This window comes from Gobius niger (genome assembly GCF_951799975.1).
Source record: "Gobius niger genome assembly, chromosome: 1".
NCBI lineage: Eukaryota > Metazoa > Chordata > Actinopteri > Gobiiformes > Gobiidae > Gobius > Gobius niger.
The window spans coordinates 39396601-39421781 of NC_136852.1; the positions used below are offsets into that span (position 1 = coordinate 39396601).

A 25181-nucleotide genomic window follows, 5' to 3' on the forward strand; every position below is an offset into this window, starting at 1 on the left:
CGGGGGCAGCAGTCTCAGCAGAGATGCCCAAACTTCCCGATCCACACACACCTCCTCCAGCTGTTCTGGGGGGACCCCGAGGCGACACCAGGCCAGCTCGGAGACATAGTCCCACCACTGTGTGCTGGGTCTTCCACGAGGCCTTGTCCCACTAGGACATGCCTGGAACACCTCCCGAGGGAGGCGACCAGGAGGCATCCGGAACAGATGCCCGAGCCACCTCAGCTGCTCCTTTCGACGTGAAGGAGAAGCGACTCTACTCCGAGCTCCTCCCGGGTAACTGAGCTCCTCACCCGATCTCGGAGGGTGCGCCCAGCCACCCTGCGAAGGAAACTCATTTCGGCCGCTTGTATTCGCGATCTTGTCCTTTCGGTCGTTACCCAAATCTCATGACCATAGGTGAGGGCGGGAACGTAGATCGATCGGTAAATCGAGAGCTTTGCCCCGACTCAGCTCCCTCTTCACCACGACAGACCGATACAGCGACCGCATCACTGCTGACGCCGCACCGATCCGTCTGTCGATCTCACGCTCCATCCGTCCCTCACTCGTGAACAAGACCCCGAGATACTTGAACTCCTCCACTTGAGGTAAGGACTCCCCACCAACCTGTAGAGGGGAAGCCACCTTTATCCGGTGGAGAACCATGGCCTCAGATTTGGAGGTGCTGATTCTCATCCCGGCCGCTACACACTCGGCTGCAAACCGCCCCAGAGCAGCTGAAGGTCCAACAGAACAACATCATCCGCAAACAGCAGAGATGAGATCCTGAGGCTCCCAAACCGGACACCCTCCGGCCCCTGGCTGCGCCTAGAAATTCTGTCCATAAAGGTAATGAACAGAACCGGTGACAAAGGGCAGCCCTGTGGAGACCAACACGCACCGGGAACAGGTCTGACTTACTGCTGGCAATGTGAACCAAGCTCCTGCTGCGTCATACAGGGAACGGACAGCCCTTAGCAGAGGGCCCCGGACCCCATACTCCCGGAGCACCCCCCACAGGGCACCACGAGGGACGCGGTCGAACGCTTTCTCCAGATCCACAAAACACATGTGGACTGGTTGGGCGAACTCCCACGAACCCTCGAGCACCCGACGGAGGGTATAGAGCTGGTCCAGTGTGCCACGACCAGCATTGTGGGTAGACCTTACCGGGGAGGCTGAGGAGGGTGATCCCTCTGTAATTGGAACACACCCTCCGATCCCCCTTCTTAAAGAGAGGGACCACCACCCCAGTCTGCCAATCCAGGGGCGCTGTCCCCGACCGCCACGCGATGTTGCAGAGACGTGTCAGCCACGACAGTCCTACAACATCCAGAGAACATCCGTTCGCAGCCCTGGTGTAAAAATAGACTTTAATTGAATAAGCCACCGTTTTTACTGAGATATGTTCTTACCTGAGCTTTGACGAGTTCTTTAGGACCTGTCTGATCTTCCCCCGTGCCTTCAGTCACGTAAACACAGCGCAGACGGCGTTAGCATTTAGCCTCTCCCCCTCTCCTCTATAGCTCCAAAACAGGTCAAGATAGAAGCTACCAAGCTCTTCCACGTTTTCCCTAAGTATAATTACAGAAAATTAAACAATGTGGATTTTCTAAGCGGATAAAAGGGGGAACTACATTGTAAGGCGTAATAATACCAGGAGTAGTTTGGCATCCGCACAGTAAAGTGAAGATTACTGCGCGTATTTCGAACTACTCCTGGTATTATTACGCCTTACAATATAGTTCCCCCTTTTATCCGCTTAGAAAATCCACATTGTTTAATTTTGTGTAATTATACTTTGTAGTGGAACACTTCACGTAACCATATTTAAATAGGGAAAACGTGGAAGAGCTTGGTAGCTTCTATCTTGACCTGTTTTGGAGCTATAGAGGAGAGAGGGAGAGGCTAAATGCTAACGCCGTCTGCGCTGTGTTTACGTGACTGAAGATCAGACAGGTCCTAAAGAACTCGTCAAAGCTAAGGTAAGAACATATCTCAGTATGTAAAAACGGTGGCCTATTCCTTTAAGCTAATATCGTAACAAGCTCCACGGCGGTCCAAATCAGAGCTTTCTACGTTGCTTTACGCTAACTATCAATACTGTTTGGTCGTCAAAAGAAATTCCATTACCCATAATGCAACGGGCGACCCAAGATGGGCATTCAGCTTATTATATGTGAAACTTTCATTGGTGTGACGAGGGCTGGGTACTGTGGCACTTTTTCCGATGCCAAACCGATACCTGAACGATGATATATATACTAAAATATTTGTCTAGAACCAGACAACAGAAAAATGATTTTCTGGAAGATCTGCACATTTACAATATTGGGGGGAAAAAAAAGATGGGGACAAAAATGAGTCATGTTTTCAAGCAGTACAAAGTAACTTGTTAACCTTAATAAATCCTTTCCGTCGTCCCTGTGGGGGTAATACAAGTGTTAATGGGATGATTGTCTTTCTTCTCCCCCGGTGTCTCTAGCCAAAGAACCACAATTGCAACTTCGCTGCCACCGGGTCGGTATCATCAGTACAAACTAATAGAATCACGAAAAAGAAGCTAACAGGCTAACGGGCAGAGCTAACTGCGGGCTAGTGTCACTTTAACAGTATTTACAGCCAAGTTTGAGTGACAAAAAGGATCTCCATGGTGTACAATATCCCTCTCCACCTATTGTCTTTTCTGTCAGCGTAGTATTACTCTCACAGATAGATGATGGGTAAAAAAACACATCATGCAGTGACGCTTATGGCCTGTAGGGGCATGAGTTACTTTGTACTGCTTTTATGCTGTCCCTGGACCAACTGCATCAAAACTTGGATCGAAAGATATATGATTGTTTTGTTGGGACCTGCTTTTGATGCTTTCATTTTTTTGGTACGGGTAGAACTTGTGAAACCCTCAGTTCTAAAGGGACCGTCAGTGCCTGGGACTCGCTCCAGAGTCATGGGCAAAGGATATAATTCATGACGTGTGTCCTTAAAGTGCACTCCTTACCGTTGTTAAAGAGGCCGATTGGTCGGCAAATGCACCAGACTCAAAAATCTGAAAACTCAGTGAGCTGAGAGCCAGCTTGACTTGAGGCTTTGACGTGAATGCGGTCAATGTTTGGCAGCACCGACACTGGTGACACATGAACTGCAATGTTTGATGCTGAAGGAAAACAGACCAGAGTAGTTTTAATGCGTTTACGATAATATTACAAGAATGACCATCACAGCTCATTCCCAAGTCAAAAAATGAAAATGGTGTCCCTCAAATCATGCAAAAAGAACGGATAGGAGTTCTTTTAAAGAGTACACCTTAACCTTCAGTGGCTTTTTCTTATTTACAGACAACAACATTTAAAAGGTACAGCTTTAAGTGAAGGTGAACACAAAAGGCTCATTTATACTTCATAAGTTTCAAGAACTTTGTTCTTACACCGAGAGCTGCAACGAAAAAATTAAGTCATTTTTACCTTGTAGCCATGGAAATCTTATGAATTATGAATGAGCCTGAAGCCTTATGTGGAAAGTTTATTCCTGTTTGGTTTTGAGGCGTGAGGACAGGGCTGTCCACAGGACTGTGAGTGTCTTCATGAACATGAACAGACTCAGTGCAGCTAACGTGAGCAGAAACACCACCACGTCAATGCAGTAATACTGAATCTTGGACAGTTTGTAGGACTCTGTTATCAGATGTTTGGCTCCTCTGTGTCTCATGACGAACTCTATCCAGAACATGGCTTTGTCCATGGGCTTCATGGGCTGGTCTCTGTGCAGCTCTGACAGACGCTTCATATTCTCTCTATGTTTGGGCTGGTGCAGCAGCTCCTGCAGCGCCTGGAGAAACACCTCTCTGTTCACTGTGGAGATGTCCAGCACTTTGGCCACTCCACGCACCTCCATCCGAAAGAAGTTAGACTGTTGGTCGAACATCAGCGGCAAACCCAACAGAGGAACGCTGTGGTAAATGGCTTCCTGAAGCCCGTTGGTTCCTCCGTGAGCTACAAAAAGCTTGGTTTGTGGATGTCCCAGAAGGTCGTTCTGAGGGAGCCAGTCCACCAGCAGAGTGTTGTTGCCTAAAGTGGAGGGCTGTTTGCCCGAGTGTCTCCAGATGACTTTCTGAGGGACTTGTGCAAAAGCAGCAGCGATCTCCTCAGTGATGTCTTCAGGCAGTTGGGCCACCAGTGTCCCTAAAGTCATGACGATAACCCCATGCTCCCCTGAACTCTGCACAAACTGCTCCAGCTCTTTGGACAGAGGTCTGGAGGGTTTGCACTGGAAGCCTGACATGTAAACCACGTTTGGCATCGTGGGCCGCGGGAATTCAAACGTGAAGTCGTTTCTCATCAGCCAAATGTCGGCCGCCTGGAACAGCTCCATGTAGTGCACGTCAGGACCAAAGTATTTGTGAACAAACGGTTTGTAGTTTCGGTCTGTCACAAACCAGAGCTGAATACGCGTAAAGAAGTAAATCACCATGTTCTTGACTCGCTGCATGAAGCTCATTTTATCTGTGAATTCACTCATGTTGATGGGGACGTACGATAAAGGAAATGGAGCAATCACAAAATGTCCGTCTCCCAGAATTGTCCATCTGACGTTCAACACCAGAGGAAGCTTTAACCTGTAAGCGAGAAGAACGCCAGCGCCCATCCCAGGATCCGTCAAAACCAGGTTATATTTTGCGTCCCTCAAATCCTGCATTAATGTCTTATTCTCAAACATTTGTCCAGTCATTTCAACAACTTTTTTAGACGACTCATAAAATGCTACAACAATTTCGTATTCCAGAGAAATCTGTCTCCAAACCGAGGCCCCTTCGCGCCGCAGTCGAAGCATCTTCATCGCGAACGATCCAAACTGTTTCTCGCTGAATCCTGCTGTGGAGTTGAGTGTGATGGATTTGTAGAAGGGAGACTGGGCCTTGATGTACCAGGTGTCTGTGGGCCGCAGCACAGTGACCTCATGACCCCGAGAGTGCAGCTCCTCGACCAGAACCTGCATGTTCACCCAGTGGGACCCGTCCAGAGGAAACACCAGCACCTTCCCCCCGAACACAGGGGCGCAGCAGAGCAGAGCCACCAGCAGCAGATGCATCCTGAACCTGAGAGAGAGAAACTGGTCAGAAACAGCAGAGAGGCCAGTACATTCCCCCACACACCTACACCCGCCCCAGGACAGTCTCTCCCTCCATGAGCTTCATAACTCCACATCATCACATCGCTTCAGTCATAAACCCCAAAAGAAATCACCGGGAAGTAAAGAGTGTACACAGACCTACAGTGCCTCTCGAAAGTATTCATACACCTTGAACTTTTGCACATTTTGTCATGTTTACAACCCTAAACATAACATAATTTTTTTTTTTTTTTACTGAACGTTCACACACAAGTAACCGACAACTGTGAAGTGAAAGCAAAATGATACATGATTCTGTTATTTTTCAAAAAATAGAAAAGTGAAAAGTGGGGCATGCATAAGTATTCATACAGCATGCATGAATACTTTGTGGAACCCCCTTTTACTGCAATAACAGCAGAAAGTCTTTTGGGGTTTGACTCTACAAGATTTGCACATGTAGAGACTGACATTTTAGCCCATTCCTCTTTACAAAAGAACTCAAGCTCTGTCACATTAGAAGGAGAGCGTTTGTGAACAGCAGCTTTCAGGTCTTTCCACAGATTTTCAATAGGATTTAGGTCAGGACTTTGACTTTGGACTTGGCTCCATCCATCTTCCCAACTATTCTTACAATCTCCCCAGTCCCCGCTGAGGAAAAGCAGCCCCACATCATGATGCTCCCCCCCGTATATTTGACACTGGGGATGGTGCACTCAGGACGATGAGCAGTGTCAGGTTTGCTCCATACATAACGTTTTGCATTTGGGCCAAAAAGTTCAATTTTTGTCTCATCTGACCAAAGCTCCTTCTTCCACATGGAGCTGTGTCCTCCATATGACTTCTAGCAAACTTCAAACGGGATTTCTTATGGCCTCCTTTCAATAATGGCTTTCTTCTTCCACTCGTCTATGAAGGCCAGATTTGTGTAGATACGACTTATAGTTGTCCCATGTACAGATTCCCCCAGCTCAGCGGCAGGACTTCACAGCTCCTCCAGAGTTATCATGGGGCACTTGGTTGCCTTTCTCACCAGTGCTCTCTTTGTTCAGTTTGTTAGTTTACGTGAACAGCCGTGTCTTGGTAAGTTGGCAGTGGTGCTTTACTCTTTCCATTTCTGAATGATGGATTGAACAGTTGCTCCGGGAGATGTTTAAATCTTGGGAAATCTTTGTATAACGCTGCTTTAAACTTCTCCACAACTTTATCCCTGACCTCTCTGGTGCAAAATGATACATGATTCCGTTATTTTTCAAAAAATAGAAAAGTGAAAAGTGGGGCTTGCATAAGTATTCATACAGCATTTTCTGAGTGCATTAAATTGCCTTTAAAACATTCCTATTGACTCCAGAATGTTCACACCTTGGCCTAACCATTAAATAGAGGCACCTGTGTGTAATCTACTCTCAGTATAATTTCAGCTATTCTTTTAGGCCCTCAGAGCTATGGTCGGAGTGTATTGGTCACTGAACAGCATCATGAAGGCCAAGGAGCACCAGAGAGGTCAGGGATAAAGTTGTGGAGAAGTTTAAAGCAGCGTTATACAAAGATTTCCCAAGATTTAAACATCTCCCGGAGCAACTGTTCAATCCATCATTCAGAAATGGAAAGAGTAAAGCACCACTGCCAACTTACCAAGACACGGCTGTTCACGTAAACTAACAAACTGAACAAAGAGAGCACTGGTGAGAAAGGCAACCAAGTGCCCCATGATAACTCTGGAGGAGCTGTGAAGTCCTGCCGCTGAGCTGGGGGAATCTGTACATGGGACAACTATAAGTCGTATCTACACAAATCTGGCCTTCATAGACGAGTGGAAGAAGAAAGCCATTATTGAAAGGAGGCCATAAGAAATCCCGTTTGAAGTTTGCTAGAAGTCATATGGAGGACACAGCTCCACGTGGAAGAAGGAGCTTTGGTCAGATGAGACAAAAATGTAACTTTTTGGCCCAAATGCAAAACGTTATGTATGGAGCAAACCTGACACTGCTCATCGTCCTGAGTGCACCATCCCCAGTGTCAAATATACGGGGGGGAGCATCATGATGTGGGGCTGCTTTTCCTCAGCGGGGACTGGGGAGATTGTAAGAATAGTTGGGAAGATGGATGGAGCCAAGTCCAAAGTCAAAGTCCTGACCTAAATCCTATTGAAAATCTGTGGAAAGACCTGAAAGCTGCTGTTCACAAACGCTCTCCTTCTAATGTGACAGAGCTTGAGTTCTTTTGTAAAGAGGAATGGGCTAAAATGTCAGTCTCTACATGTGCAAATCTTGTAGAGTCAAACCCCAAAAGACTTTCTGCTGTTATTGCAGTAAAAGGGGGTTCCACAAAGTATTCATGCATGCTGTATGAATACTTATGCATGCCCCACTTTTCACTTTTCTATTTTTTGAAAAATAACAGAATCATGTATCATTTTGCTTTCACTTCACAGTTGTCGGTTACTTGTGTGTGAACGTTCAGTAAAAAAATCAAAATAAAATCTTTATGTTTAGGGTTGTAAACATGACAAAATGTGCAAAAGTCCAAGGTGTATGCATACTTTCGAGAGGCACTGTATTTGTAAATTTCAATGTGAACTATCATCCTTTGAACAGAAGAAACCACAAATAATCGAGAACTGATGAAGACGGCACAACACCATGAGCCACGTGACTAAACGGAGCTAAAGAAGAGCACGCCCCTTTGACAGCAATGCAAAAAGACTCCACTTTGAGGCTTGGTAGTTTATACATTTAGCACTTTATACGACTAAAAATAGAAAAGACATGGCGTTCTACCTCCAGAAAGAGATAGCGAGCAGCTACTCTGGGAAACTTTGAGAATTCTGCATTTTGGTCAGATTTTTATTCCTTCGTCCGTTAACATTTAGCCTCAAGCATCTCAATGTATGAACAATACAGGTATTTTCAGCTGTTGTCGACCCATCGACCTCATTCTGCTTGTTGTGGGTACGGCCACCAAACATCATCTAGTAATCTTCTGAAACTTCTGAAATTATACAGTAGCCTATAAATGCCATGAAATGTCACGCCACAGGCACTGGCTTCACCATTCCAGATCCTATGGGGAGGAAAAGCTCTTATTACAGGTCAGTGAAGTCGTTTACATCGCATTTGTAGGAACAGGGTCAGAATCTAACATAGTTTAAAAAAAAGTGCAAAAGGGGCAAAGGCTCAAGCCACCTCCTTTCCAATGACTTTGTGCATAGTTAAAGGGACTATACGGAGTAGATTAGCCATGTCCTAATGTGTAGAATGAGCCCAGACCTGTTCACCACAACTGCTTCTAAAATCCTGCACTGTCACTCAAAAAGGTGTTACTTCGGGTCTGAAGTGCCGTCTTGCACGAGCTTAATATAGAGACTGCAGTTACACGTATAACCTGAGGTGGCAGTAATGAGCGTAAAATGGACAACTTGCATCTTGCCCCTTTAAGGCCACCATTTTGAGCACAAACATAGAATTATGCTGTACTACCACATGTGACAATATCTCTACTCGGGATGAAAATGAAAGACAACTGACTGACAGTGGCATTTTTATAATTGTAATCGTTGCTGTAGGGTATGAGGTTTTATTAATCAATTAATGTGTTTATTAATTAATTAATAGGTTGTAGATTAGCCTTAAAAGTTTAATGGGGCACCAGTTCGAGAAAGCGAACAAAATAAAAGTAAGAATAGGAGGCTAAACTACAGATTTATCTGAAGGAAGCAAGTTCAGTCAGTAAAGTCAGTAAGGTGGTTTGCGTAGCAGTTATGTGAGTCTTATTGAGCCAGGTCTGTGAGATGCGCTTACGACCAGAAGCAGGGCTAAGATGGCGGCGGCAGGTAGCAGCAGCTTGGCAGGCGCTGATGCTTTACCTCAGAGCCGGTGCTGGCCCTTCTGGGGCCCTGAGCAAAAATCCACATGGGGGCCCTACAGTGCGCATCCCATGGTTATTCGGCAAAGGGCGGACCTATTTACGGTCAAAAACAGTTCCACTGTACAGTAAAGCAGGGCAGAAGTGGAAAATAATTACCTCAATTCAGGCCCTGCACCTCTGTGTGAGAACCACTAACCACTAAGCCATTGTCCAACTGGGATTTAGGACTACTACTAGTCTATTTCCCCAATTTTTTTAAATGGAAAATGGCAAATGGGCCCATTCTCTGACCTCTGGCCCTGACCCACAGTTTGGGAATCGCTGATTTAAAACTAGCTGAAACCTGCACCTGACGGTTATTTCTGTCTGACCACTGAGAATTAGCCTGTGAGTCGCCCAACTCGTTATAGACTGTGCACATTCAGAGAACCAGGGTTACTGTAAGTTACTGTGCTCGTGAGAACCGTGTGGATTCAACTCCTCTTTGAGACAAAAAGGCCACGGACACGGCTTTACTCTCGTCTGTCCATCAAACTACTGTCCTGATTCTCCGCTAGACACAACAAGAAGAGAGTTTAAATGAGTGTTTTAGCCGATGCCCCGAGTCTGCGCAGAGAAAACATGAGAGCAGCGCCGGGACACAGGGACGTGATGCAGCCGCGGAGGAGCCGCGCATGAGACAGACGGCCGAGCGGGACACGAGCGGACAAGCACTCGCGTGTTGGAAGTGACAGGGGGAAGGCGGTCGGTCTCTCCTGCTCATTCACTTCAGCAGACTGCTCCGTTTTGATGTTATATGTGGCAAAGTAGGCGGAGAGTGAGTGAGCGCCTGTCCCCGTAACAACGCGTTGATTAATCAGTGAAACAACACGGTAGTTTGACTGAGATGCGGGGCCCTTGCGGCTGCGGGGGCCCCGCTGCGGGGGTCTGCGTATCGGAAGAACCAGCTCTGCTTTACCTTTCCTGAATGTGGTAGTACGCTCTTCCGCTGGCAAACCAATCACCGCTAGCTCCGATGCTACATTAGGGGTGCACCTCACCTTCAGCCCTCCCTTTCGCCTCTGACGTCGCGTAGCTTAGCCTGGGGACGGAGCTGCTGCGTTTGGCCGGCGTCTCGTGCCAAACACACGATTCAGTTGCACAAGGCGTGAGGCCGCGCAACTGAACTACGCTTTCGTCGTATGCGTCTTTGGTAAGAGTCCGTGTGGTTTTCATACATTAAACTAGTCGATCTGTCCTAAAACCGTGCTGTTTGTAGCATGTTGGCGTCTTCTGGAGCTCACGCCTCTGCCGTGCGCGTGCTCTACCTGCCGTCCCCGTGGGCTGTGGCGTCGGGGGCTTTTCCTCGTATGCTGTGCAACGCGGTCGTATTGAGAGAGGACCGGGCGAATCGTGTGTGGAGTGCTTCAATTGACGGTATGTTTTCACAGTGCTTCCAGGAAACAAATGTATGCTGCTTCTCCTTCTAAAACAAGTCATATTTTCATAGGATCCTGTTCATACCTCCCCTTCTTTTTCCATATGGTCGTGGTCGTTTCGAACTGCTGGTCGCTCGGTTAAAGTAAGCGCCCATCCGGTGCACAAAGTTAAAGCTGCGTACGAACTGAACTGAACTGACCAGGGCGCGAGGGCTCCCGCACCTGAGTGCACTCCCCGCTGGTCTCACGAACTACTCCTCCACAAACAAGGTAACAAGGCTGTCGCCATCTGCGTGGCCCCAATACGCAACGGCTGCTGTAATACTGGGTTCTTATCCTGGTCTCCAAGTTGTGGAGCTTGGCCCTGAGCGCCACACTGCAACAGGATTATTAGATTTATTTTATTTTATTCATTGTTTGAGTGGATGTGGATACGAATAAATGTGAATGCGGTTGTGTGTGTTAAATGATTTTAAAGTAGATTTATAAATTTAACAAAAATGCTTTTCCTATTAAGCTAAAATAAAGTCTATTTTATATAATAACTTTTGCTGTCTGTCCATCGAACCTGTGACCTTGTAAACAAATAATTGTGGTTCCTTGGGCCCAGAATCCAAGGTGGCGTTGTTGGTAATTGTTAAAGTAGCTACACTTTTGATTTAAGTTAAGCCTCGGCTGCGACATAAAGAAATCTGGGAAGGCGCCCGATATAACAACTACTGTAACAACCTGGACATTGTGGCCATTGACAAAAGATATCAATGCCCGGGCCTTAGGTGTGCTATTTGTGTTGTTTTGCCTGTTGGTTCTCACTACTACGCAAATATTTGGGAGCTGGGTAGCCGCTCGTGAACGCTCAACCTCTTGGCGGCGTGCCAAAGATGCTCCAATTTTTTAAAGATTCAGATGTAATTTTCTGTATTTTAAGTGATCAAAAACACTTTTGTCTCATCCTGAAGCTGTTTTCAAAAATGTCTTTTTGTTGCACCGTTTGGGACCAGGAGCCTGAGTGAATGTGGTGAGTGAGTGGATGGTGGTCGGACATGCAGATGGTGCAGACTGGTTGCCTCGCTTCCATCAGTCCACCCATGGGTGTAGGTTTGCATGGGGACCATGGGGACATGTCCCCACCAATATTTCAGGACGGCCAAGTTGTCTCCACCAACTTCATTCACAGTGTGCGATCGGTAACACTTTATTTTACAGCAGCCTTGATACATTGTACCTGACTAAATGTAGTACAATGCAATGTGCTCTGTAACAATGTGTAATAACCTGTACCTATGGCTTAGATACACAATGGAATAACATGTATTTGTATTTTGGAGGTACATAATGTATTAAGACATAACTCTAGCCTTAAGCCCTAACCCGAGGGTCTCATGTCCTGTTACATAACGTACCTACAAATACAAATACAAGTTATTCCATTATGTATCTAACCCAGGGGTGTCAAACATACGGCCCGCGGGCCAAGATGATTTAATCCGGCCCCTGCCCTGTAGAGAATAAATTCCAGAGTATGCCAAAAAAAAAAAGTAAGCCTCTAGCCCATTCCTGTGCGGAGTTATGAATTTTTAAAGAATAACCAGAATGCTCATTCTAGCCACTAGGGGGCATTAAATAAAATTTTTAAAAAAGGATAGCGTTCCACACGTGTCCAGCAGAGGGCACTGACATAATAAGAGCTCAGGATATGAACAACACATTATAAAGCCATGTGGTAAATGGACAGTCTGCCCCCAGGGCGGCTGTGGCTTCAATAACAGTTTACCACCACCAAGTGAATGAATAATGACGACTGCACTTTCAGGAACTTGTGACACAGGCTTGTAAAGTGCAATACAAGTGTAAGCCGTTGTCATTGATGAAGCTACAGTCAAGTTGGGGCTTTGATCAAATCACAGCTTATTATTATTCATTTATTGGAAACATTTTCTCTATTATATGTGGCCCGCGACCCGCCGTGGGAGCTGAATTTCGGCCCGCGACCCAAAATGAGTTTGACACCCCTGCTCTAACCCATAGGTACAGGTTATTACACATTGTTACAGAGCACATTACATTGTACTAAATTAAGTTAGGTACGATGTATCAAGGTGCTGTAAAATAAAGTGATATTGTACGATCTTTCACAAAGACTTGACTCAGATGTGGCACTAAAGTGTCCCCACCAATAGCACCACCAGACCTACGCCCTTGAGTCGACCCAAGGGCAGTGGGTGCAGCCGTGCACCCCCTGAAGTTTCAGGTGACGAGTCACGTACCCCCTACTTTGACATGATGAATATCACAAAATAAAATCTATTTAACATCTATTTCATCCATTAATACTGTGAAGCAGGTTTTCCAAACATTTTTACTCGCCTGAGTGAGAGGCTAAGAATGTATTGTCCTGAATAAATACTAAAATATTAAATGAAAATGTCCGTGTTTAATAGTTTTGAAAGCGAGGCTGTGAGTGTGAATGGGTAAAGCTGAATGTTTTGCTTTGGCTCATTCTGAACATGAGACTCTGGTTTGGACTCTGCGCTCTGGCCCCGCCCCCTCTGCGACGCCCCCACTGTCAAACCACTGGTACAAAGGTGAATGCGCTGGTTTAACCCTCGTGTGGCCTTCGCGGGTCTTTTTGACCCGCTGTCATGTTGACCCGCTGTCATGTTCCGGGCATTTGGATGCAGGGTGACACAAGGGGGCGCCCTTTCAACCTTCTCAGTGTAAATGTGAGTTGACTTTCTTCAGAGTGAGACTTTAGGTCAGACACATGAGCAGGGGCGTCGGACTGGGGGGGTAAAGGGTACTGAGTACCCAGGGCCCAGAGCAGGGTAGGGGCCCTCAAAAATGCTGCAAAAAGCGTTCTGTATTGTACTTTCTAAGTTTCCTCATAATTGATACTATAAGAACTGAACAACCGGGCTAAAATACAAGAGTTGCTACACATAATTTTGCACAAACAATAATGATGGATCATATCTCAGGGCCCTGACACCCCTTTAAAAATGTGCCAAATGGTTCAGCCCACACACCGGTGTTCAGCACCGTGCGCTTCAGCTCAGTAGTGACTTGATGAGGTGGATTCTGTGACGTAATGACACAGAGGAGCTATGAGGAAAGACATTAGTCTGGCCTCGCTCTAATGTGCTTTTATTTAACACTAGCCTGTTCTAGCGGAGATTAGAGGAAACTTTCATGTCATAAAGGACAGTTAAACATGAGGTGAGGCGAGTCCTGCCTCTGCCTGCGCTGAGTCAGAGACGGAGCTCCTTCTCTTCTCGTTTTAACCTCTGACGTTTCTCTTTCCTTATATGTATTATAATTGAGCCATCAGGCCAATACAGGGACAAAAGCCACAGGTCGCGCACGGCGTTTTCGCCGAATTAATGATGCTAATTAGCCGCGCGCATTTGGATTCACGCATTTTAAATGCGCAGCTTTGGAGACGAGTCAACGTGGTTCTAGTGAAAGGTGGAGCTCGAGCCATTTAGTCTTTTCCAACGTAACTTTTTACAACAACAATTTACTGACAATGCACTTAAAGGTAAAGGCTTCAAATATGGTGAGAGACTAAATCGGAATGACCCTTGAGTTTTTGTTTTTCAGGCCTGTGGGCCACAGAGACATCATATAGCATCATATTTGTTTTTTGTAAAATAGCATTTTAATGCCTATTTTAAAGTCACAAATGTTTTATTCTCAGCGTCAGCGTCAGCTGAGAGGTTTTGAAGTTAGTGACCACATCTTATCAAGGGTTTATCAGTGTTTAATTGAGAGCGTACTGATATTTAACATAGTCTCTTGGTTCGGTCATTTAACTGTCAAAAACAAAGCTAAACTTGGCAGAGTTGTTAAACAGGGCAGTAAAATAACAGGCCGAGAACAAACCAGTTTATCTCAGCATTATAGTAAAGCTGTGCGTCGTGTCTGTATTAAGATCACAGATGACGATAGCCACCCATTGTCCCGTCACTTTGAGCTCCTTCCATCAGGGCAGAGATACAGACTTCCTTGTGCCAAGAAAAATGTGTACAGGAATTCCTTTGTTCCCTTTGCCATCAAGGAGCTAAATAAGTTGTAAGTACTAATGTCGTTGAGTCAGTCTGTTCCTTTTCGTAATGTAGTGAACCTGCTGCTGCTGTGTCTGCAGTGAACCGATTTTATAATGAACTGATTTTAAATGTATTGGAATGTATGAGTGGAATGTATGAGCAAGCCGAAGACAAATTTCTGCCATCATTGGGCATGGTGGACAATAAAGTTTTTCTATTCTATTCTAAATATCCTCTGTCCCTGGTGCAGTCCTCCTGTTTAATGTGATGCTAATAATCATTATGCTCTACCTAAAACTAGCCATTTCAATTGGCCCAATGAAAGTAGAATATTCCACCCTAATCTAAATGTCTGTGTCACCACAGGATTAAAGGTTATTCAATTACTGTAACTGAAGCCAAATCAGATGCAATTTCAAGTCAAATATTGACTTGAAATTGGGTCCACCAAGATAGTTTGTACCCAGGGCCCACGATTTGGTGCTACGCCCCTGACCATGAGTGACAGTAACATGACGCTAAATACAGTGAGCTCTTCGTTTCCAGTAAAAAGGCTGAGGCCTCATTGCTCTTCAGTCACAGACTGAGAAGTGAAGAAGGAAGTCATGGAGCTTCTGCTTTAGACAGAACTTCAGGCTTCTGCTGCATGTAGGGGTCATATCATATTCTGAAACTCAAATATGTAGATAAAAGCATAAAATATAAATAACATGCTAACACACAAGCTAACATGCGTTTTGAGTCACCACCGCTCTGGTCCATCACTGTTTACATTATGGGACTGGCGTTGGTTATAAAAGTGAATCCACTTTGGTTCTGGTGAAGGTTCCCCAAACATCCATCAGTGACAGTCACAGAAAAACACTATTCTGGCTGACGAGTGGCCTCTTCTTTAGGAAGATTGAATAAAGTCTGTCCTCTCGTAGCCAAACGCGCATTTTCACCACATTATCGTGAGGTAAGAATATAGAACATTTGTGTCCAGAGTAGGTTAGAAAGAGCTCCTTCTTCACAGCTTCCAGTGAAACATGACATCTGCTCAGACGCTCAGGGGGTGCGTTTGTTTTGGCCGCAGGTGCAACTATGACCTCAGGAAGTGTCTCGGTTACTTCCATTTTTTTTTCTGTCTTACGACAGAAATAATGAAAAAGCTGTTTTACAAATTAAAATCAGGCTCATAGAATTAAGACATTCCATTACAGACGTCAAGCACTTCTGTTCCGCTGTGACGACACAACTGAGCAGGTCAGTGGTTCACCAGCAGAGGGCGGCGCCGCTGCTCAGAGAGCAGGATTCAGGAGGATTACTGAGAACTGCGTGAATGAAGCCACAAAACATTCTGAGGGTGTTTTTGATATAATATAAAATAAATAGCAGAAATAAGAAGTCTCTTCGTGGGATGTTATTAATTGTGTGACGATGCTGCGTCCTTTCCTCATCCTGTTAACGCTACATGTGCGCCTGACCTCGCGGATGACACTGTTTGCAGCAGTTGACTGTCTGTAGAGATTTTATGATCTAAAAGTCACAAAATAGCATAAACTCAAGCAACATGGTGGCCTATGCACAAATCTGACCACAGCGTGTCACTATTGTACTACAAACTTTTGCTACTGGAATTTAGCCTATGTGCAGATGACCTTTTAACAACAGACCCCATGCAGCATCATCTCTTCAACATCCTGAATATAAAGTTCAGCTCTGCATTTATAGCGCAATCTTTTCAGCTCTGCTCCGTCGATATTCCAACAGCGACGATGTCAGGGCACATGTAGCATTAACAGGATGAGGAAAGGACGCAGCATCGTCGCACAATCAATAACATCCCACGTCAATTGGCGACTGTCACATTTTGACATGGCATGGCTGACTGTGATGAGTACAGAATATCTGATAAATACAAGTATTAAAACTGCGCTGGGTGGGGCGTTGTAGTGTAGCGGTTAGCGCAGGTGTCCTGAACCACACCTTTTTCGATCAAGTGCAGTGAGTTCCAGACTGTTGGGAGAGTGATTTTTCTTTGAATTCTTATTCTTTGCGTGTTGTGTAAAAGACGCCAAAGCGCTCATATGGTAAGACTGGGAGGAGACTGCGGAATCTACGGGTCAGTTCCAGTCGACTGAGGAACAGTTTCGTACACAGGGCCATCGGGAAGCTGAACAACGGTAATAAACATCTCCATTATCCAAAGGCTTGTCTCTTTTGCATCAACACATAACATCTTATCAGAATTTACATTTAAAAGCCTGGTATAACTCTCATCAAAAAATCTTATGAAAATTTGTGCAGTGAGGACAGTTTCATATTTTGAAAGATTTTCAATAAACCCTCTTGTCTTTGAACTCGCAATTGGTAGATTTTCTGCCGCTTTCGTATGTGTCCTCACTCATTGTGTAATTGGATGTACAATATCCCTCTCTCTCTTTGTCTTTTCTGTCAGTGTAGTATTTACTCTCACGGACAATTAATGAGTAAAAAAACGCAACATGCTACGACACCTGCAGTGGTGCTTATGGCCTCTAGGGGCAAGAGTTACTTAGTTCTGCTTTAAAAGGGGATTTGTTTTTGCGATGGTATCGAAATTGGTATTGAGAATCAAGTTTTATTTTCAATATTGACATCAAGGTTGAAATTTTAGTACCGTGAAAACACTACTCAGATGGGACGTAAACTGGCTTTAAGCCCTATTCACACAGGATAAGCACTATCTCGGTGCTCTAGGTAATAAAACAATTACCCCCCGACGTCTGCTATTTATATGGCGCATTCGCACGGGATAACCGAAGCCTGAGATTCTGGTTGAAATTGACAGACATCTCCTGGATATGACGTCAAAGCGCTCCTTTCTGAGTTCATTTGTAAAATCAACTTTCACCTGAATGAATTTGTGAAGCTTTAGTCTCTTACCACGGACAATTCTCCGTAAAAGGTCTTTAACCGTAGTTGGTTGTAAATGTTGATTGACATAAACTGTGAGCGCAGCCTGGCTCTCTCTGAAGCACCAACATGCAGAACACCGCGTGGTTTCTCTTTGCATTTTGCCTTTAGAACAGCCTTTACTGAAGCTAAAAGGCCAACATGATGCAGCTAACGTCGTAGCTGAGAGCGCAAGGACTTTGGATAAAATACACGAAGCCCAGAGAGCGGAGGGAGAGGAGAGAGAGGAGAGAGAGGAGAGAGAGGAGAGAGTGGAGAGAGGGGAGAGAGAGAGAGAGAGGGGAGAGAGAAGAGAGCGGAGAGAGAGAGAGAGAGGGGAGAGAGAAGAGAGCGGAGAGAGAGAGAGAGAGGAGGGAGAGGAGAGAGAGTGGAGAGAGAGGGGAGAGAGGCGAGAGAGGAGGGAGAGGAGAGAGAGTGGAGAGAGAGGGGAGAGAGGCGAGAGAGGAGAGAGAGGGGAGAGAGGAGAGAGAGTGGAGAGAGAGGCGAGAGAGGAGAGAGAGTGGAGAGAGGGGAGAGAGAGGGGAGAGAGTGGAGAGAGAGAGAGAGGAGAAGGTAAGCACCGACTCGGGAGCATCAATGACTGAATATGGCTCCGTTTTCCTCTGTGTTTCTTAAACATTAAGTTGAAAATGAGGAAATGCAAATAATGAGCTCTATTATTTGTAATATTGAAATCTGAGGCTTAATATTGACGAGCAGAGGAGGCTCTGAGTAACTCGTCATATGAGACTTTTACGCATGACTTTTAAAACGCGTGTGTTGCAAAATTTGCGTTTTATGATTGTGTTTAGTTTAGCTCAATTTATTCTGCAATCTCTGGTTATTCCTAATTAAAATATCTCAACAAAAACGAATGTAATGTGAGTTAAATTAATGACAGATAAAAACAGCTCAGTGCAGGGTTTTTTTTACGACGCTGTTGAAATCTGTTTAAACCACTGGTTTAACCTCTTAACTCCCGCCTGAACCGAGAGCATTTTCTCCAGTTCAGCTTTACCCAAATCCTGTAGGCCAGTGTAACACCTCATTTGAAAGCTAAGATCTACAAAATTCAAAGACAATGGATCTTTTTCCTCACGTCATCACATTTTTTTCCATCTTTCAACTCATTTTGTATCTTTTTTGTCATCTTTTCAGCCCTTTTTTGTCTTTTTTTGTCACTTTTTTGTATCTTTTTTGTCATCTTTTCAGCACTTTTTTGCCACATCATTGTTTTCGTCTCAGTTCTGTTGCTATTTTGGTGGGATCCTCCCCGTTTCTGTCCAAATCACAGACAGGCCTGTAAGTAACATGAGGATGTGGAGCACGGGTCACGGCTGAGGCCCACGTTTACTTCACCACAACAATACATCACACACAAGGGTCACAAGTTCGACTCCTGAGCTTCAGTAAATAACAGTAACTAATGAAGTCTGGGACAGAAACCATGGATGAGAATCAGAATCAGAATCGGTTTTATTGCCATTGTCATGAGCAGGTTCACAACTAGGAATTTTACTCGGTGCTGTTGGACTTTTAGCTACATTATCTCTTAGCCTTCTAGTCGTGTATTACCCGTCTCCAACAATCATCCAGTTCTTTTGGATCATTCCGTTGATAAATAAAGACATTAAACAGACATAAGAATCATCAGTTATTATTGAGAATTGGTATCACACGTAAATACAAACAATAGTTACGCTTCACGAGCAGGAGGTGGTTCCACGTTGAGACAACACAGCGCTGAGAGATCTCTGCCACTACTTTGTCTCTTTTTATAAACTCTCTGACACCTCCCATGCAAGGGGGCACCTGTGTGTGTGTGTCTGCAGAGTTCATGTCCAATCGCCCCAGGTCGGTTCGAGCTGTTCTCCACATTGTGACAATGTATCTGCAGCGAGCGCTAACTTTCTCCTTACTCATCGCTTTCTGTAACTTCTTAGTTACCCTTTTTGTACTCCCTGTACTTTCTCTGGCATCATATTTACTTGTTGTTGTCTTACTTGCATTCCAGTTAGTGCTATGGCAGATATAATTTCCTAACAACATACACAATTATGCACAAGATTTAAGTTTACATGGCACAGGAGAGATAACTGCGCAGCCGCACTCTGGAGTGCTTAGAGCTTAGAATCACTGTGCTTTCCGCTTTTCGCTGGTCCTCAACATTATTCAGACATTTGCAGCGGCCTTAGTCCATCAACAGATCTGCACAGCCCGAAGATCTGTCCCGCGACCTCACCAAACATTTCTCCAGACCGGGTCAAGCCGGTATCCATCTTTCTCATACCTTCCTCGCACCGAGCAGAAAGGACTTTAAAGTGCATATGACACATTAGACTAAATTTTCACAGATACATAGTTGCATTCAAGATTCATGTTAAGATTTTTGCCTAAATCTGGCAATAAAATACCTTTTTACTTTGAAGAAAAAAAAAAAAAATCCGCATTGGCCATGGAGACCGGAAGTGACGTAGAACAAAACTGAAAATTGTTAACGGTCGCTTGGAGTCAATGGGATAATTTCACCAAATAAACTGCAAACTGTCTCTCTCACACAAACATTTAGTGAACCACAACTATATCATCATGAACCTGGGACAAAAGGTGACAGAGTGAGGACCAACGATAAGAACAGATGTTGAGCATTGAATGGAGATCAGCGCTGACAACACAAAGAAGCTAGCAGGCTAAAGCTAACTACCCCGCCGGCTGCTCGCAGATTCACTCAGGAATAGTTTGTCTACGTCACACCACTTATATGTTGTGCTTTGACAGAGTGATTCACTCACGGTAGGGATGTAAAATGACAGTGGCTGATGATAAACTTGGCCTCTACACTGTGGCACACAGTAGCCATTACCAAAGCTAACCACAGTAGCCATTACCAAAGCTAACCACAGTAACCATTACCAAAGCTAGTCACAGTAGCCATTACCAAAGCTAGTCACAGTAGCCATTACCAAAGCTAACCACAGTACGTAGCCATTACCAAAGCTAGTCACAGTAGCCATTACCAAAGCTAGTCACAGTAGCCATTACCAAAGCTAACCACAGTAACCATTACCAAAGCTAGTCACAGTAGCCATTACCAAAGCTAACCACAGTAACCATTACCAAAGCTAGTCACAGTAGCCATTACCAAAGCTAGTCACAGTAGCCATTACCAAAGCTAGTCACAGTAGCCATTACCAAAGCTAGTCACAGTAGCCATTACCAAAGCTAACCACAGTAACCATTACCAAAGCTAGTCACAGTAGCCATTACCAAAGCTAGTCACAGTAGCCATTACCAAAGCTAACCACAGTAACCATTACCAAAGCTAACCACAGTAGCCATTACCAAAGCTAACCACAGTAACCATTACCAAAGCTAACCACAGTAGCCATTACCAAAGCTAACCACAGTAGCCATTACCAAAGCTAACCACAGTAACCATTACCAAAGCTAACCACAGTAACCATTACCAAAGCTAGTCACAGTAGCCATTACCAAAGCTAGTCACAGTAGCCATTACCAAAGCTAACCACAGTAACCATTACCAAAGCTAGTCACAGTAGCCATTACCAAAGCTAGTCACAGTAGCCATTACCAAAGCTAACCGCAGTAACCATTACCAAAGCTAACCACAGTAGCCATTACCAAAGCTAACCACAGTAACCATTACCAAAGCTAACCACAGTAGCCATTACCAAAGCTAACCACAGTAGCCATTACCAAAGCTAACCACAGTAGCCATTACCAAAGCTAACCACAGTAGCCATTACCAAAGCTAACCACAGGAGACGACATCCACACGGCTCACAAACTGATACATCAGACCAAGCACAGATCCACACGTGGAATCACACGTAATCTGTGCCATAAGCAGCAGGATTTGACTCTGTTGCTGCGTCCGAAACGAGCGGATTGGTAAGAGCTCTTACGCCAAACCGGATGTGCGTCAGCGTCCACCATGACAAGAAGCTTCCGAATTGGGCTGTCAGTTAGGAAGTAGTAGATCACACACTGAGCCTGGATGAAATGAAAGAGCAGAACGCCCAAATTAACATTGGGACATATGCCTAGTAGTAGGAAAAGGAGCCTCAATGCTAACTATCATAGCCAATTTAGCATAGGGACCTCTGGTGCTAGCTAACCGGTGATTAGGAGCTATGTGCCATCCCATAAGCCACTGCGACAACCCCCCCACCCCCCTCGCTCCCACCCACGAGTGACTCATGCGCAACCACTGTTGATTGACAGGAGCACATTTAATAATAAAAATAATAATAATACAAAAATAATATTCTGCACAAGCCAAACTTTATAAAAGTGACAAAATCCATGTTGTCGTCCCCACAGCTCAGTCACATGTCAGTGTTAAAGAGGAAACTCAGGAAACAGATTAAATGCTTTTGTTTTCATTTAGTAGAAACTTAAGCCACATGGATCATTTGCATAATGTAGCTTTATGAAACAGCTGTTGAAATAAAATAACACTAAAGGGAAATGTTTGGATCATTTGGATTTTTTTTTTCTCCTTAAATGTCTTTGTTTGGACACTATGTTGTTGTTGACACTGTACACTAGGGGGCGACATGCACTTTTGTTTGGCCTGCACTCCACCAATAACTTTAAAGAAGAAGAAAAACAGCTGTTGGTGATGTCACTTCCCCTTTGGTAAGGACGGTCGGATTGTGCAAACAGCTCTGAAGCTCTAGTTCACTAACTGCACAGAGGTCTAACAGTCGACCCCATGAAAGGTTAAGGAGTTAGTTGCTAGTGTTAGTGCTTAGAGGCTACAATTTGTTGGCTTCAGACGCAGCCTGGAAATAAAAACACTGCTACCATCCGTTAGCATCTGATAGCATACGGCCACACACGTCTGTAGCCTGATATTGATAAACATTGGTGTGGTCACAGTTCTCTTTTTGAACTATGCACACTGGAGACAGAGCAGCTCACGATTTTACAAGCCCAACGTCATGCAACGTGACATATAAAAATCTTACACAAAAATCATTAGCACAGTGAACACCAGCCCTAACAAGCTAAGAAGCTAACCTCCACAAAGCAGCAGTATCTTACAGCCACTTGTTGATTCACTGAACATGCAGAAAAACAAAAACTTACAGTACTCACCAAACGCAAACATTCATTGTGTAAATGCTTCAAAAGTCCTCAGAGTATCCCATAAATAATGTCTAAGTTTTGGAAAACATCGGCTCCTTAGCCACAGCGTAGGCTCGGCTCTACCAAAACAATAGAGATGGCAGCGCGGCGAGTGATACGATGTTTTCTTCTGCTCTTTCGTCTGTTTTAAATCATTTGGGAAAAAATGTAGTCCCTAAAACCGGAGCAAGAAACGTAAATAAGGATGTTTTTGGAAAGCCTTCCTGCCGCTTGTTGCTGCGACGTATCTAGCGTTGCTCTGATTGGTTGATGCCCTCTGTCAATCACGCCCACCGGGAAATCGTTGAGATCACGCTGCTCCCAGACTATATGTCTTTGAAACATCTATGAAAAAGCAGTAGTTTGGAAGGCCAGCCAACAAAAGTAGCGAAATGCACTTAAGAGGAGGTTTGTAAGGCTGATGGAAGAATCAAGGCGGAATGGTGAGATGGGGAAAAAAAGGCCCAGGCAGATCTGTTTAACTCCTGCGCTCCTGCACTTCACAACAGCAGCGCGGTGCTTTTGCGTCAGTCCAAACATTTGAGTTTGAAAAACATAACTGGTCAAAGTGGGGACTAAAATAACAGATTTATATTTTAATTCAGTCGGGAAAAAGTACATTTATTTGTAAATTAAATTTCACAGTGTTGTACAGTAAATATGATTGGCTTCATGACTGTTTCCATAATATCACACCCTTCTGACGAACTAAGACTGGAGCAGCATTAGGGCCATAGAGTTTATTCCTGTTTGGTTTTGAGGCGTGAGGACAGGGCTGTCCACAGGACTGTGAGTGTCTTCATGAACATGAACAGACTCAGTGCAGCTAACGTGAGCAGAAACACCACCACGTCAATGCAGTAATACTGAATCTTGGACAGTTTGTAGGACTCTGTTATCAGATGTTTGGCTCCTCTGTGTCTCATGACGAACTCTATCCAGAACATGGCTTTGTCCATGGGCTTCATGGGCTGGTCTCTGTGCAGCTCTGACAGACGCTTCATATTCTCTCTATGTTTGGGCTGGTGCAGCAGCTCCTGCAGCGCCTGGAGAAACACCTCTCTGTTCACTGTGGAGATGTCCAGCACTTTGGCCACTCCACGCACCTCCATCCGAAAGAAGTTGTCCAGTTGGTCGAAGAACAGCGGCAAACCCAACAGAGGAACGCCGTGGTAAATGGCTTCCTGAAGCCCGTTGGTTCCTCCGTGAGCTACAAAAAGCTTGGTTTGTGGATGTCCCAGAAGGTCGTTCTGAGGGAGCCAGTCCACCAGCAGAGTGTTGTTGCCTAAAGTGGAGGGCTGTTTGCCCGAGTGTCTCCAGATGACTTTCTGAGGGACTTGTGCAAAAGCAGCAGCGATCTCCTCAGTGATGTCTTCAGGCAGTTGGGCCACCAGTGTCCCTAAAGTCATGACGATAACCCCATGCTCCCCTGAACTCTGCACAAACTGCTCCAGCTCTTTGGACAGAGGTCTGGAGGGTTTGCACTGGAAGCCTGACATGTAAACCACGTTTGGCATCGTGGGCCGCGGGAATTCAAACGTGAAGTCGTTTCTCATCAGCCAAATGTCGGCCGCCTGGAACAGCTCCATGTAGTGCACGTCAGGACCAAAGTATTTGTGAACCAGCGGTTCGTAAACTGTGTCGCTCATATACCAGTTCTGAAACCGCGTATAGAAATAAACCAACATGTTCGTGACTCGCTGCATGAAGCTCATTTTATCTGTGAGTTCGCACGGGAATTCAGAGGGGATCGGGATGTAGGAAAGAGGAGACGGAGCAATCGCAAAATGGGCCTCTCCTTGGACTGTCCACCTCACGTTCAACACCAGAGGGAGCTCTAACCTGTGAGCGAGAAGAACGCCAGTTGCGAATAAAGGATCCGTCAAAACCAGGTCATAGTTAGAATCCTTCAAATCCTGCATTAAAGTCTCATTCTCAAACATTTGTTCAATCATTTCAGCCATTAACTTATTCATCTCATAATATGCTACAAGATTTTCATATTCCAAGGCAATCCGTGCCCAAACTGAGGTTTCTTGGAGCCTATGTTGCACCATGTGAGCGGTGAACAAACTGAATTCTTCCTCGCTGAATCCGGAAGAAGAGTTGAGTGTGATGGATTTGTAGAAGGGAGACTGGGCCTTGATGTACCAGGCATCAGAGGGCCTCAGCACAGTGACCTCATGACCCCGAGAGTGCAGCTCCTCAACAAGAACCCGCATGTTCACCCAGTGGGACCCGTCCACAGGAACCACCAGCACCTTCCCCCCGAACACAGGGGCGCAGCAGAGCAGAGCCACCAGCAGCAGATGCATCCTGAACCTGAGAGAGAGAAACTGGTCAGAAACAGTACAGTACATTCCCCCACACACCAGGACAGAAACATCATCACATCATCATATTGATTCAGTCTACATACACACCATAGAAGAGCATTGGGAAATATGTCGATCTACATACAGATTGTACACTGCGCTCCAAATTATTATGCAAATTTATTTACAACCCGACAGTTGTAGCCCATCTCTCAGATGAGGACTCGCCATAGCTTCACTATCGCCACACGTGCCGAGAAGGAGATGTTTATTGTCTCGATTGAACCATCTGCACAGTGAAGGGGAGCAAGAGGAGGGGGAGTAGGAGGGGCTTATTTGAGCTCACTCGATGGATCAGGAAGTGAAACTACTGG

General features: G+C 45.2%; 2 protein-coding genes across 2 annotated transcripts; both read right to left on the reverse strand.

Moving 5' to 3' along the window:
- Positions 1 to 3504: 3504 nt before the first annotated feature.
- On the reverse strand, positions 3505 to 5070 carry LOC306970305 (UDP-glucuronosyltransferase 2B31-like; the record flags this gene model as incomplete). The annotated part of the gene is made up of 1 exon (XM_079566221.1): positions 3505 to 5070. The coding sequence occupies one exon, from the start codon at positions 5068 to 5070 to the stop codon at positions 3505 to 3507; it is 1566 nt and encodes a 521-aa protein (XP_079422347.1).
- Positions 5071 to 23232: 18162 nt separating this feature from the next.
- LOC306970382 (UDP-glucuronosyltransferase 2A3-like) lies at positions 23233 to 24807 on the reverse strand (the record flags this gene model as incomplete). The annotated part of the gene is made up of 1 exon (XM_079566346.1): positions 23233 to 24807. The coding sequence occupies one exon, from the start codon at positions 24805 to 24807 to the stop codon at positions 23233 to 23235; it is 1575 nt and encodes a 524-aa protein (XP_079422472.1).
- Positions 24808 to 25181: the final 374 nt, after the last annotated feature.